Genomic DNA, 14,576 nt, shown 5'->3' on the forward strand with positions numbered 1-14,576 from the left:
TATTCGTACGTCGCGTCGAGCCATCGAACTGCTTTGTTGCGGTCGGGCAGGCGGATGACGCTCCTGTTCTGTCCACCAAAGAAGGTGATGCGGGGGATTGTGGAGTACCACCAGGGATGTGAGAGTGAGGAAAAGGGAAGACTGCGCGGCTGATATTAGGCTTTTGAGGACAGCAAATGATGATGATAGGAAAAAGAAGTGGTGGTGTACTACTGTCGTATGCTGCCGTGTGCGCGTGATTATTGTTGGCAATCGAAAACCAATTATAAATGTCGGGTGGTAAAAGGCATGTAGGGGAGCAAGCTAGAAACGAGCGGGCTGACTGATAAATGATTGAAGAGGTCGTAGATGGGAAGGAAGAGGACAATGATGAACAATGCTGCTGGTGAACGGTGATTGACGAGCAACAAACCAGCATGAATTCGAAGGCATATCTCATATTGGATACACAACTGCTGCAGGCGAGAGGGCAGTCCTGCCGCCTGCCAGTCGGTCCCGGTAGATATCATCCGATTGACAATAGTATATATTATGTGGTCCGAGCGCAATAATGGCCCTTGGATCATTTGTCTTTTGTTGTCCGTCATCAACAGGAGGAGGAAGAAAGCGGAAGGAAAAAAAAGTTAAGCACGTCCCTTCAAATTGTCATGTTGACTGAAACTGGAAGTAGCATGCCACATGCCTCCGTCAAAGTATGTGACATTCTCTTTATAGCAATGGGCGGCGCGCTACTTTGTGTGTGAAGATGATCGTAACTGTACTCAGCTCGTACTGTACAAGAAGTACGATAAGAAGCGCTTGCTGTAGTAGTAGTTTGTCCTCCACAATTCACATCCCACACCATTCGTTGACCAATAACGCTGAAATCGTGAAATCCTTTGGTACTGCTGTTGATGATTGATGTCTACATACCTGTCTTACAGTGTACGTCTTCCTTAAACTTTTGGGTACATGAATGATACATCCATGAGTCCGCAGCAGTGGCGCCAGATATCGAATGCCAAGATGTCAGACGCAGATCGAAAGTCTCGAATCTCGGCATAATAAGATATACGTAATTTATGTATATCATTTCAGGCACAGAAACATCAAACGCGTGCGTAGTTCGTTTCGTTTGTCTTGACGTGAATTCAATCGCTGTACGCGAGGTAGGCCTTTTTGAACTCCATATTGAAGAGGATGTTCCCAAAGCATGTACAATCATCATATCCAGTTTCTTTTTCACGCCTCATTTGGACATATAGTATTCTCTTCCCCCTCTGCTTGAACAAGTGACGAGAAAGAGGGAACCTCAGCACTTGGAGTCCCCCCCCAGTCCTTTCCCCAGCACTTGGAGTTCCCCCGCAGTTCCTTCCCCACCACCAACAAGGTGCTATTCGAACAGCAAGTGATTTGTCTTCGCGCATCGGACGGGACGGGGAGTTCTTCACTTCCTATGGCCGAGGATGTTTGAAAGGATTTTGAGGAGAAGAGGCCAACGATCGAAGAGAAACTATGCCCTTCCATTATCGCACAGGTATAGAGAAGGAAAATGATATCAAATGTCAATGAAATCCATGCTGTACCTATACCCGTAACAGTATACTAGCAATACAAATATAAGGTAATTTGCTTCTTTAACAGATGAACAATATGTTGGTATCCATGGCTGGATGCAATGTCAGACTTTGAATATGTCGTACTTTTAGCATAAAGCAGTACTCACGGTGACTTGCCGACAACTGAGGCTTTTGATCATACTTGCCCTTCAATTCGTCTCTGATAGTATTCAATAACTGCACATAGCTCTGCTGGGGGTACTTGGTTAAAGCAGCAATGAACGCATAAGACATTGCGCCTGTTGCTCTGCCCGCTTCTTGCGTATCGGCACTGGTTTGCGAATCCTTACATCCGGACCAACTGATAACATCCGCGGGAGAAGTCTTGGTCTGTCGTGCCTTTTCCATAGCACCAGAGTTTTGGTTCATGACCTTCTTGCCAATACCCATGATACCCTGGAGCATACCGCCAGTATCACCTCGAAGATAAGACATACCGGCGGAAAGGAGACCTTGACCGGCCTCGGCGAGAAGATTGGGTTCTTTAATGACACCTTCGGTGGAATAGATGTAAGGCAAGTCAAGGGCGGTCCCAGAGTGACAACTGAGAAATGTTCAGCAAGGAGAATTTAAACGAGATGTTTGTAAGGCTCACGAGTCGTAGATGGCAGTCAGACGACAACCGGCGGGAAGAGGACGGACCATGATATTGTGCCTGCCCTTACAATCAGTGACTCTCTTCAGACTGTAGCTCAAAGTTATAATCAGACGCACACTGTCAGGTAAAGTAAGTAACATGCACACTTTTATTACATGGTTATCACTCACTGTCATCATCCACAATGTGGCCTGCAGTCTTGAAATCCAGAGGATAAATAACCTCGTCATACCCATCGTCCTCATCGCCATCCAAATCCGGAGTTTGGCCACCATGTCCAGAGCTGCATACTAGTCAACACTGACCTGAGCTTGAGTTTTGAGAGGTAACCTACTAATGGAAGAACAGGGAGTCGTTAGGCTGAGCACCCTGGACCAACCAATGCATGGCGGCGAGGATGTTGGCACGAGTTGGAATCTGGCGGGGGTTGCGGGCGTCGTCTGTGAGCATGACGATGTCTTCAGACTTGTACCCGTATCGCTCTGTTCTGATCAGCAGAGTTTTGTGTTGTTGTTTACGGCTGACATACCGATAAGGAACTTTTGAACGTTATGCGCGTCATTAATACACCCCGCAAGAGCCGAAGATGAGCCAACGTAGTTGATACCAATCTGCAAGATTGTTAGCCACACAGTCCAACATTATTGTAATGCAATACATACACAGAGAGCCTTCTTTTTACCGGTACCTGCGGTATTGTCAGCGCGAATGCACCTATGGCCATAATACTGTCGACTCACATTGAGAGTACTGAAAGTAAGGCTGCGCAGATTGCCCGCCTTGACCTTGCAATTGCGGACCATAATGTTGCGCCTGGGATGGTGGTCGGACTGCATTTCTTTCAGCTACAGTATTCTACAGGATGACAAGTATGGGAAATGAAGATAATACGTCTGACTACGTGGAAGATGACTCACTCGGCGCGCCGGCTCCATAAGGCGCAGAGGTTCGCTGAGGGGTTCCACTGGGAGGAGTGTAACCTGCGCCAGTGTGATGGTAGCTCGCCTCCACAGGAGCACCAGTAGGAGGTACGTAGCCTCCATTGCTTGTTCTATAATTGCCCTGAGATTGTTGCTGCTGTTGATAGCCCCCTTGTTGGTAACCGTTTTGCTGAGGAGCCGGTCGCTGGTATTGCTGAGGCGGGGGAGGGTTGTTATAGTATGCTTGAGGAGGAGGAGGAGGACGATATCTTGGTACGATTAGTAATGAGACTGATCGACGGCCGAAAAAAACGTACCCCATATTGGGAGGGGGAGGAGGTCCCTGTTGCGCCCACTGAGGGGGAGGGGGTCTGTAGCCGTAGCCGCCTTGCTGGTGGTGTCCACCGCCTGGATATTGGTTCCAGGACATGTTGAATGCTTATAGCTGATGAAAGTATTGGGGAAATATCAATTACAAACAAGAGCAGTAAAGAAGCAAATGTTACGCACGAAATAGCAAATAAAATGACGATGTGATGAGAGATGTGAGACGGGTCAGGCCGAAGCTTTGGATATAATAGGGGCGGTGGCAATTAAAAACGGCCTTCATTCCTTCATGACCTTTCGCCGCTCAATCAAATCACGGTGCTTTTTTTAGGATATTTACTTGCTCTCAAACTTCATCAAATTCATGTACAAACAAGCAGCATTGTCACCAGATTATTGCAATGCACAAACATAATGCATGACATGTCGTGTAAACTGATACACAGTCTCCAGCGTCATGCTGAGACTTCAGTAGATCCGTCAACCCCCCGCCAACATTTCGCTACTTTTCTGTGATCGCTAATTACTTCTTTTTGGGATGGAGAGGTGTACCAATGAGATTCTTGGCTCCACGCAGCTTGACATTGAGCTTTCTCTCTAGCTTGCCCAAAAGAGCTTGGTCAGGCACAGCTCGCCCAGACTCAAGATCAGCAATCTGCCAGTAATCGTCAGCGCTTACAGCACAATCGATTCAGTAAAATGAGGGCTTACATCTTGAGGCTTAGCGTTGACCGAAGTGGCAAGCTCCTTCTGGGTCATACTCTTGCCCTCTGCGTTTTTGATCGCCATTCGCGCAGTAGCAACGGCCTTACCGACGCTAGGAATACGTCAGCACGTTGTCATTGTTCCTCAAGGAAAAGAAAAAATCAAAGCTGTAGGGACTTACTCAGCGCTGACCTTCTCTGGGGGCTTAGGGGCGTCATCTCGGTCAAGCTTGGCAATACGTTGATGATCGGCAGCTACGAATCAAAGGCTTAATATGGTCTCCAGCTAAAAACTACGTGCTGAATATACTCACGACCCTTTGACTGGCCAGCACCCTTAGACTCCGAGGAAATGACAAGACCGGCTCGTTGAGCAGCTACATCAGAAGCATTTCAGCTGCATGATCAAAGCGGTGATATCACCCCATAAACTACTCACCGTTCAAAGTAGATCCCTTGGCAACAGTAGGCTTCTGCTGTCGGAAACCGATGACCGTAGGCTTATCCCAGTCAGACTTTATGATGGAAGAAGAAAGCGGCCGGTGTTGTTAAAAGGAAGTGGCGCGGGACCGTCAACCAGGGTCTTTCTCGAGAAAAGAAGCCTTATGAATGGGCGAATACTCACCATGATGTATGAATATGCAAGTGGTAACGATTTAAGGTTGTTTTAAAAGATAGCTGACAAATAGAAATGTATAGAAATTGAAAGAGATGGAGAGAAGCAACGGCGACTCGGCTGTAAAAGGAAATGGAACCCAACCATGACGGACACCCACGCGATCACGACGGTCCCGGTTGTCCCGATCTTTCGTGCATACGTAATCGTTGCCTTATCTCCTTCCGCTCTATATATGTATCGTCCTTCGTCTTTCAGTAGTATACGAGTATGAATATCGGCGATGACGGCGCGCATAACGAAAGTGATGGCGGGCGTTTTTGTTTTAGGATCAAGACATTCCTCATTCACCACCGATCATCTCGTCCATCACTCATTTCTTGCTACCTCTGTCGACATCTCACCCATCTTTCTCCATCACAATTCATCGCTTGACATACGAACCAGTCATCTGCGTCACAGACATTGATGCGCCCCTCAACAGCTATCTCAATTCTGACGGATTGACGTGTTCAAGTGACTCCTGAGATATCTCGTGGCACCCCATATATCAACCGTAAGATCTACGCCATATCATGTACTGCGTTTCCCACATTTAGATGATTAAAGAATCTTCCCCCCGAATACTCTTGAATTCTGCACTTCCTGCTCTTTCACGATTGCAGAGTATCGATGGCTGATTCCAAGACTCATCTTACGGCCCATCCGTCCCCAGCAAAGACTTTTACTCCGAAAAAGTGCAGTTATCCACGTACCATTTATTTTCTGTCATTCTTTCCCGCCTCTAGGATGATTAGTGACTGGCGACCAATAACCGAAATGGGCAACATAATGAGAATGGGAAAGGAGTGGCAAGTAGGAACATGTAAGTTACCCGAATCAACTCATGCATCACACATCGTTCTTCAACCACCTATCCCTTCATGATCAGTAGCCATCGTGTTGTGGGTCACAGTGTGCGGTCTCATTGTAGCTTGAAACTAGTTAAAATTGCCGAACGAGCTTTGACCTCCTGGGGTATTTTTGATGAACCTTTTTTGGAAAGTTCTGCGCAACAGCGCTGGTACGCACCTCGCTCCCGGCCGATACTTGTTCATTATCTGATGGTGACTGCCTTATTTGATGAAGAAGCCGCGCCCTCAAGATAGTCTGACGCGATATCATCCAGCAGAGCTATCCTAAAGGACCCTTGCCGGTCTAGCGCGGAGAGAAGGTGGTTGATTCATCTTCTTGCCTCTTCTGGAAATGTCCAGCCACTTGCCCAGCTATATAATCCCCTTTCTCCTTCCTCCCCTTCGCCCCTCATCCTGCCTCTTCCTTCCCTCCTCTATATCGCCACCCGCTTGCCTTACAATGTCTTCCCAGCTTGCTTCTTCACCTATTTGTTATATTCCTTCTCAATCATCTACTTTGACATCTACGTCTACGAACACTACCCCTTCTCCTTCCGTGGATGACTCTATTGCTACCTCGCACTCTGATGCCGTATCCAAAGATCACGAAAAGGACATCCCGCCATCCTTGCCCCACAATACTGCTAGGTCATTTGGTGCAGGCTGGAATTCATCGCCCGTCATTCCATCATCGAAGAAACTCGAACATCATTGCCTATCACCACACATCGACGGTATTATGCCCACGCGTACGCGTTCACCCAGTCTTCCTGTTCTTCCCTCTCAATCGACCATCTACCAACCTCAACCTCATCCTTGCTTCCAAGAGCTTCCAGACTACAGTCTCTACACTTCCGCTGCTATCAGCTTTCCTAACCCTTCTCAAGAGATTGGTTTTGTTGCTGGCTTGCATCATCAGCCTTCTCTTTCCCCTGTTGTTTTTGACTATGACGATCATCGATACAGTCCGACACGTCTAGTTTCTACGCAAAGGTCTCTGCTTAGGCAATCTACTCCAAACCTTCATAGCAAAAGATCAGAGCTTACAGCGCGTCGATCGTGTAGGTCTGTAAGGTTCGACATCGATGAAGATGACGCGTCAGAAGGATCATCTACTAAGGGATTATCGAACAACATGCTCGTGCTTCCACGTACCGGTGAAGGAAGAAACGGTAAACTCATCCTCCCTTTTCATTGACCCATTGTACTGACGGGCTGGTGCGATTCAGTGTTCATTCACCGTGTCAGTCATACACTCACAGATGACGAACTTCATAAAATCGCCATATCATTTGGCGAAATTGTATCTGTGAAAGTTCAGAATCGCGTTGCCAAACCGTAAGGATGATCCTAGTGGGAACCGGGAATGCGGGCTAACGTATTCGCCAGGCATGCTTTCGTTATGTGAGCTTCCGAGAAATGTCTGGGAGGAATAGCTGGCTAACCTTGCATAGGTTCAAAAAACCTGAACAAGCTCAACGTTTCATAGCTCATCTCAAATCTCGGGACATCGACTGCGAGTTTGGCAAAGTACGTCTTCGCGTCTCTTTCTCTGGTTCCCGATTAATAATCGCTACGTAGGAGGATTATCAGGTTCAAAACAAAGCACTTGAAGACCCCAACTCTGCCAACCTGTACATTTCTGGTCTCCCAACTGACATCACTTTTGATGAACTGGCCGATCTTGTCGCACCTGGACGTATTTGCTCTTGGAAACCCCTTATGGATGAGCTTGGTAATCGACGGGGCCCTGTAATGGCCCGCCTTCAGACTCGACCACAGGCAGATGATGCAATTAGAAAGGTAGGTCATTTGCTCTGAATTTTGCTGAACCTTTCTCAACTGACTGTGCTCAGTTGAGCAACAAATATTACCCTGGCATGAGTGAGCTGCTGCAAGTCAGGATTGCAGACTCCGACGTAAGTGTCATATTCGTAAGTTTCATTGCCTTTAGCTCTGTGCTGAGAGTTGATCAACAGGAGCAAAAACATTTCAAGAGATATCAAATGCGAGAGCGCCTTCCTCCTAACCCTGACCCTGTCCTTTTGCGCCGTCGTGCGAGCATGCCTGCGGAGTAAGCAGCTTTAAAAAAATATAAGGGAAGTTACCGACTGATGTGACTGATAGGGATATTGCGCATGATGTTGATGACCTGTCTATACTTCTTCAAAGACAAACACTTCTTACAACTCAGCTAAACACTATCAACGAGAAGCTTGCCCGATCGGCGCACGGCACTCCTCATCCTTCCCTTCCTCCTGTTAGACTTTCATCCATTCATACGGTCCCTTTTCCTTCTTCCCCCATCACTGAGGATATAGATTGCCCCGTCCTATCACCAACCAACTCCTCATACCGTGGTCGCCTGTCTTCGACTGTTTCCAGCCACATACACTCAACCGATTCAATCTGGGCATCCCCGTCTAGGATGATGACTGAGCCCATGTGGCTTGATGGTTGGCCAATCAAATCAAGATTGGGGGATATAATGATGAGAGAGTCCGACTCTCAACTGCCTAAAAGGCTTCAGCGCCATGATGGGACAGTGAAGAGTCAAGGCGAAGTTAACCTTCACTACGTCAAATCGTCGCCTGAGCTGGGTGTCAACCTAAACGGTGTGTTGGGTAGAAGAACGTCAAACAACTAAGATCGCCTTGGTGCCACCTTCTTTCACCTTGCGTCCTTTTCTTTAATTTCTTCTTTCCCTATTTGGATACAAAAGAATAACGATACCCATATCTACCTGACATTGTCGCAGACCTACTATCACAGCCACTGCTCATCTCTACGACATTTACCAATTATATTTTACCATCGTCAGACAGATCTACACCATAACATACCCATGCTTCTACATAGCCTCCTATTCCTTTTAACTGTGGCTACTCAAATAACAAATTATAGCTTATAGTACCATGTAGCTCCATCCAGCCAAAGTAAACAAGTATCTTTTATGCCACCAGCTTTTTACATACATGTTCATCGCAACGACGAACCTTTGTAAAATAGTTTAGTCAAGTAAGGCCATAGGCAATAATGCACCTGTATGCATTTCATGTTTTCGAGGACTATGAAGTATCCAGCTCATGTATGTTGCTACCCCACTTACAGGATGAAAGAGGCGGCATACGGCAAGAAGCAACGGAGGATACTGCACTTAGTTCGTTCGGATAACTGAACAAAGAAAAATTTGGTTTCTTCTTCTCATCTTTGGCTTCTGTGTTCTAATCCCGATGGGGCCCAATGCCCCATAATTTGCTTTCAGTACGCGCCCGCAAGCTCTCATTCTCACTCAAAATTTTCGAGCTATTGCTTGTGATGTCAAGATTCAAGCCATCCGTCCTGGTTTAGTCATTTATGAGCCACCGCACAAGTAGCGATAGATGTCGAAGACGGACACCACACCACAAGATACAGACTGTGGATTCTACTTTACACAGCGCACATAGCAGACTATTGTGATACCCTGTATTTCATCAATCACATCTTCCGTCAAGAACCTTATTACCCTCAGCATCCTTCCTCTTCGCCTCTAATCCCCTGTTTTTGTTTTCATAAAAAAGTACAGATTCTCTACATCCATCAATATAGGAAACTGGGGCATGATATGGTACCGATATTCAGGTATGCATTGCTAGGTGTGGACGTAGGACGTTTGGGATATGGATAGAGGTTCGACACTAACCCGTCGACGGACATTGGAAGGAAACTTATACGACCGTTAGGGTCAGAACTCACTTAAGACAGAGCAACAGTCTGTGACATTTGAGGTACAGTCGTGTTTGTAGCCTCTTGGTTTGCGTTGTAAAATCATACGATCCTATTTCTTATCAACAACTTGTAATTATCTTACGGACGGCTTCGGTGGTAAGAAGCGTCGTATGAATAAGTAGAAGAACAAGAATCGTCGTGAATAAGTAGAAGTCATGAATCATATCTCATCGTCCCCGATCCCTATGCTGATTCTACGTGTCTTAGCTTTGTCTGATGTCAACAACCTGAAAGATCCCCATATCCGATATATATCTCACAGCTCCCTTTTACTCTTCATCAACAACACCAACTCTTGCCTTCCACATATTCTCCTTCAACCTCACCACTCCCTTCCAAGTCTTATCCTCCCAGCTTTCCGCGTTTTCAGATAAGTACGTCTTATCCTTCTTCTCCTCGCCTTCGGGTACCGGCTGCTGAGAAGGCAATCGGCGGCGGGGAGGAGGGGCAAACTGTGTAGGGGCATTTCGGGGAGGCAGTGCAGGAGGTTGAATACTAGGGTGATGAGGAGGGGGAGGAAATTGAGATGAGTCAGACGCGGTAACCGATTCAGATGGCTCGCTACTTTTCGTGGCACCTTCTACCCCGATGGCTTCATCCACATCCTCGTTCTCTTTCGCTTCCTCCTTTTCATCCTCCTTTGCTTCATCGGTGATCAAACCCAAGCTGGCAATACTTCCATTAGCACCGCCCAACTGTGACAATTTGTTTCTTGCAGCCGCCCTTTTAGGTACAGGCGGAGGGTTGACAGCGGTCATAGGCGTTGTGGACGAGTCAACTATAGGAGCGGAATCGACTGTCGGTGTGTTGAGGCTGATGAATTGTTCCTCCTTTCTCTTTTCTTCATCCTGGTTCTCATCCTCGTTGATCATTTCAGCGCCGTCTTCCTTCTCCTTTAGCTCCTCCGGCTTAGCCTCCTCGGCCTTAGTTTCCTCTGCCTTGATCTCCTCGGCCTCTCCCTCGTTCATTGATTGTTCGGTTACCTCGGCAATAGCGACAGCATCTTCAGCCATCAATTCCAGAGATTCTCCCTTGGGAGTGGAGAATGAGACGTCTGAACCTGGGATTGTCGAAGAGGAGTTGACGCGGCTAAGAGTGCCAGGTAGTTTGAGGGAGGGTGAGCTGGACGTAGAGTTCAGTTGTTCCTCAGTGTGTTCTTTCTGTGCCTCTTCTGTCTCCTCCTTGATCGTCTCAGGCCCGTTTGCTTCCTCTCCTTCGATTGGCACAATCTCTTTCTCTTTCCCTTTACTTTCTACGTCCATAAGCTCGGCAGATACCTTCTCTGCTTGCTCAGCAGCCTCATCGGCCTTGGCCGCTTCAATGGCCTCAGTTACGATAGCAGGCCCAGAAACATCATCCTTCTCGGCACCCACACTCCCCACTTCATCTCCATCATCGTTCGCAGTATTTCCATCTGGATTATTGGCTTCAGACCCAGAGTTCTTCCAAGCCCACCCTAGTCCCCATGACTTCTTTCGAGCAGGAAGGGGAGGTGGCTCGAAATGCTGACTGGGTGTAGGGGTGGATGGCTCAGAAGCAGCTTCCAAGGGTGCTGCCCGGTCCACGATTGGGGCAGGCGCGGAAGCAGGAGCTGGTGAAGAATTCCTGGGTCCGCCAGCCACTGCCGGTACTCCATCCTCGCTGTGCCAAACCACATGGACAATCCCCGTCCTGACAAAGTGCCATAGCTCACAAGTCGCTCGAAGCCTCTCAAGACACCAGCCGCTTTTGCAAATGGGATACAGCTTGGAACTACTCTCTTTTTCGCCCAAAGGTGTTGTTGTGCCTTGGGATCGAGCGATACGGAATACAAAGACATGAGTGGATGTAGAGGAGGATGAGCCGGGGAGAGACGGGGAAGTGAGAGGTGAATTTTTGGGTGAAACACTAGAGCCATTGGATAACGAATTAGAAGTGTTGAAGAACGGTTTTAGAGAGAACCGAGAGGTGCCGGATCCACTATTTCTTTGTGGATGAGAAACGGGTGTGGCGAAATAACCTCCGGTCGCTGGCGATGAGGGAACGGCGTGGAAAACTTTCTTGCCACAAAGACTACATGCTAGGTCGTGTTGCGAAGAGCCAGTGCTCTGTAAAACATTCGCCAAGGAGACTGGTTCGATGACAAGGTCTCCTGAGATGATAGCGTTACCAACTGTACGACGGGAAAGGAAGCTAAGCGCCGGCGCAGATTCGAGACGAACGGTTGGTTCATGATCTTCAGCCATCACTCGGGCAAGGAAAGGTTGGGCAAGAAGGTTTGTGACTATTGGGGGAGAAGAGGATTGTTTAGCATGGTCTACCAGAGGTCGAGCTGCGCGGAGATGTTGGATGAAGCTGATGAATTCGGCGTAAGGGATGTGGGAAGAGACGTATTTTCTCGACAAAAATGGACCTGACAAGGCCTTGTCACCAGATGTGACCACAGATAAGCTTTGAAGTTGGACCTGCATGGCCTGTACGACAGCCTCAGCGTTGGCAAGGTTTTCTTCAGTAGATCTGAGGCGGGCTTCTGCTTGAGCCCGCGACATGCGCTCCGTTGCAACCATTGTATTGGCCTATTCCAAGTCAGCTAGGTGTTGCCATTGAAACATCTTACGCACTTGATCAAACAATTTAGCAGTCAGATCATCGACCTCATTCTCCACTTGGGCCCTCTTCTCCTCAGCACTACCTCTTCTTCTTTCTTCTTCCACTAACCCAGCAGCTAATCTCTGCATCTCGTCTCTGATCTGATCCCTTTCCACGAGCAGCCCTGTTTTCATGCTTTCCTCCCATCTATTCCTCTCTTCTTCCAACGACTTTGCCCTCTCTCCCAGAGCAACATGCCGGTCCCTAACCAACTGGAGCTCATCTTCGAGGTCAGCGGAATGAGAAATGGAGGCAATCAGTTTTGAGTTGAGGGCATGTGTCTGGTCGGACAGAGAGAGAAGTTGTGAGCGGAGGGACGAGATAAGCGAAGATGTAGGAGAGTCTGGAGGGTGCAAAGCTTCTGCGGGATGGGCCGCTGTCAATTCCTCTGAGGTAGGAATGACCAGTGGAGATGGCTAGCATCAGACATTAGCTATTGTCCAATACAGAGAGCGGCCATGCTTACCGCTCGAACACGCTTTGCTGATTCGGCATCATTATGTGGTCTAGCCTCTTCTTGTGCTTCCTTTGTAGCTTGGGCTTCTAGAGTCTCCGGCGCATCGTTCCCTGTTGTCTGCTCGACCTTCTCATGCTTTGTTTCAGGTTCCAACGTGCCGTTACTCTGTTCGTTATCAGCGGGCGTCGGACTTGCAGCGCGTCGTTCTTCCTCTTTCGACTCATGAGAGACTATTTCTGGCTGCTCCGACATGCTTGTATTAGGAGAACCAGGAAGCAGAAAAGATGGACTTGTGATGTAAGAGTATTTCCGAAAATACGGCAGCTGGGCCTGGGTGGCTCATTCCCGCCGAAGAGTGACTGCTGACAAGATGGCCGTTTTGCTTCCGTCCTATCACCGCCTCGCGACACCGACGGTGACTCGCCACAACTTGACCGAGCGAGCGAGTATGGGACGAGACGAGCTGTGCATCATGTCTCCCCAACGAAGGATCTTGCAAATGAAATGTAAGTAAGGAATCGATCTCATGACGGGCCCACAGATCTTCTCTCTTGGATCTGCGAAAATGGCGACGGTTGACAGAGCTTTCCTCTTTTGACCTACTGTGCATGTTGTGTAGAAGGTCACCAAAGTGGTAACGAACATAGATCGGGACACAGCGGATATCCGTTATGCACATGATGCTGCGTGATCGGTTTTTGCTGTAAGTTCAAAATGGATCACCGTGTTTGCTGTAATTTCATTCAAATCCTCATATCTCCTTCAGCTCTGCATACTATGCTTATCCCTTGAGTCATGTGGTAGCCAGGGATCGGCTCTATAAGTTTCATTTACCAGAGGCGTGCACGCATCGAGAAAATCGGTAAGTATCGACGATTTCATTTTCTCCCTTCCCGCCCACTGAATCCGCTTTTATAAATTCACAGAGCAGCCAGTTCATCCCCAAACCAGCCCAACTTCCTATCACACCTCTGTCACGCATTGAAAATCTTCTGGAAGCAAAAGAATTGGTCAGGAAGGCGTCATATCCGCAAAATTGACATCTGAAGAACAAACTCACTATATCCTCGTTTCTCATTCCACCATTCTGTAGGTCCTTATTTGAATCAGCTTCAAATCAGCCCAAATTTCGAAGATATCCCCATGGTACATTGGCCAACACTATGACGGCAAAATATTTCAAAAAAGAATCGTGTGGCGTGCCAAAATGGCACCCGAGGACCAGCGCCCTATACCTTACAATTCCTTTTCAGCTATATCGCTCGTTACATAACATATGCCGGTTCCCCAGGACAGCTTTGACCGCGTGTGTCAAAGTTCTCAACTTGACCGTTATCTATTTGACTGATGCTACTTTAGTCCATCTAGAAGTTTTCCAATGGTGCTGTTCTCATATCATCCTGACATCCATCAGCAACTTGGTGCAGTTATGAGATGCCCCATACTGAACTATTGTTCGTAAACTACCTCAGCTGATTTCACAGAAGAGCTTTAGATGATCTTTTCCAGCAGCAGAAGGTAGATACCTTTACCAGTAAACACTTGACAAAGCTCATACTATGGCACTAATTTATGGACGAGCTGGTGCTAATTGTGGGTTTATGGATCGACTCCGCATAACTGGATATCGGCTGGATTCACCTAATCTGAGGGCTTACAAAACGATAGTGTAGCATTGACGCTCCCCGGCTTTCAACTTCAAGCCCCAACATCGGCACATCTTTTCACTTTTACTCCACACTCGCCACATCCCCTCCCGTTGTCACGTCTAACCACCTTCCTCCCGACACATTGATCGACTTCATGATTGTGGCCTGTTCCCTTCATTCAATGAGCGAGATGGCAAAATGCTTAGCCCCAGCGCTCACATACGCACGGCGACCAGAAGGGTGGATCGTCTCAGCAAGGTTTCCAACTCAAAACATCAGGAAAACGTTCTGTGACAACTGTCCCGATCCCTGTTCGTTACTTCAGTCTACAACTTAGTCTCATGTGGAGGAGATCGTCCAGTGCCTGTAATACACGAGACGGAGATGATAATATATTGAAGTAATAAGGTTGACG

The 14,576-nt window shown here is 47.7% G+C and overlaps 4 protein-coding genes and 1 pseudogene across 5 annotated transcripts; 2 read left to right on the forward strand and 3 right to left on the reverse strand.

The window, feature by feature from the left end:
* Positions 1 to 1,534: 1,534 nt before the first annotated feature.
* CNJ00740 (metacaspase, putative) lies at positions 1,535 to 3,646 on the reverse strand. Its single transcript, XM_024657926.1, has 11 exons — positions 3,434 to 3,646; positions 3,114 to 3,385; positions 2,937 to 3,026; positions 2,859 to 2,884; positions 2,726 to 2,807; positions 2,531 to 2,678; positions 2,367 to 2,479; position 2,313; positions 2,194 to 2,253; positions 1,706 to 2,142; positions 1,535 to 1,648 (listed from the first exon to the last, which is right to left on the reverse strand). Exons 1-11 carry the CDS (start codon positions 3,544 to 3,546, stop codon positions 1,617 to 1,619), a joined length of 1,374 nt encoding a protein of 457 aa, XP_024513650.1. The 5' UTR covers positions 3,547 to 3,646; the 3' UTR covers positions 1,535 to 1,616.
* Positions 3,647 to 3,805: 159 nt separating this feature from the next.
* On the reverse strand, positions 3,806 to 4,870 carry CNJ00750 (MBF1, putative). The gene is made up of 6 exons (XM_567456.2): positions 4,773 to 4,870; positions 4,587 to 4,662; positions 4,462 to 4,524; positions 4,330 to 4,402; positions 4,155 to 4,260; positions 3,806 to 4,098 (listed from the first exon to the last, which is right to left on the reverse strand). The coding sequence occupies exons 1-6, from the start codon at positions 4,773 to 4,775 to the stop codon at positions 3,967 to 3,969; spliced, it is 453 nt and encodes a 150-aa protein (XP_567456.1). The 5' UTR covers positions 4,776 to 4,870; the 3' UTR covers positions 3,806 to 3,966.
* Positions 4,871 to 5,041: 171 nt separating this feature from the next.
* Positions 5,042 to 8,720, forward strand: CNJ00760 (hypothetical protein). Of its 2 annotated transcripts, none has more exons than XM_024658756.1 (10): positions 5,042 to 5,319; positions 5,373 to 5,826; positions 5,892 to 6,828; positions 6,886 to 6,994; positions 7,046 to 7,060; positions 7,111 to 7,186; positions 7,238 to 7,459; positions 7,513 to 7,590; positions 7,636 to 7,730; positions 7,784 to 8,720. In XM_024658756.1, the coding sequence occupies exons 3-10, from the start codon at positions 6,009 to 6,011 to the stop codon at positions 8,301 to 8,303; spliced, it is 1,935 nt and encodes a 644-aa protein (XP_024514437.1). In that variant the 5' UTR covers positions 5,042 to 5,319; positions 5,373 to 5,826; positions 5,892 to 6,008; the 3' UTR covers positions 8,304 to 8,720. The 2 variants fall into 2 exon arrangements, with proteins under 2 accessions (XP_024514437.1, XP_024513651.1); XM_024657927.1 differs by having other exon boundaries at positions 7,513 to 7,575.
* Positions 8,721 to 9,174: 454 nt separating this feature from the next.
* Positions 9,175 to 12,836, reverse strand: CNJ00770 (hypothetical protein). The gene is made up of 3 exons (XM_567458.2): positions 12,522 to 12,836; positions 12,028 to 12,471; positions 9,175 to 11,982 (listed from the first exon to the last, which is right to left on the reverse strand). Exons 1-3 carry the CDS (start codon positions 12,762 to 12,764, stop codon positions 9,697 to 9,699), a joined length of 2,973 nt encoding a protein of 990 aa, XP_567458.1. The 5' UTR covers positions 12,765 to 12,836; the 3' UTR covers positions 9,175 to 9,696.
* Positions 12,503 to 14,576, forward strand: part of CNJ00780 — a 2,483-nt pseudogene continuing 409 nt past the window's right edge.

This window comes from Cryptococcus neoformans, assembly GCF_000091045.1.
Source record: "Cryptococcus neoformans var. neoformans JEC21 chromosome 10 sequence".
Taxonomy (NCBI): Eukaryota; Fungi; Basidiomycota; class Tremellomycetes; order Tremellales; family Cryptococcaceae; genus Cryptococcus; species Cryptococcus deneoformans.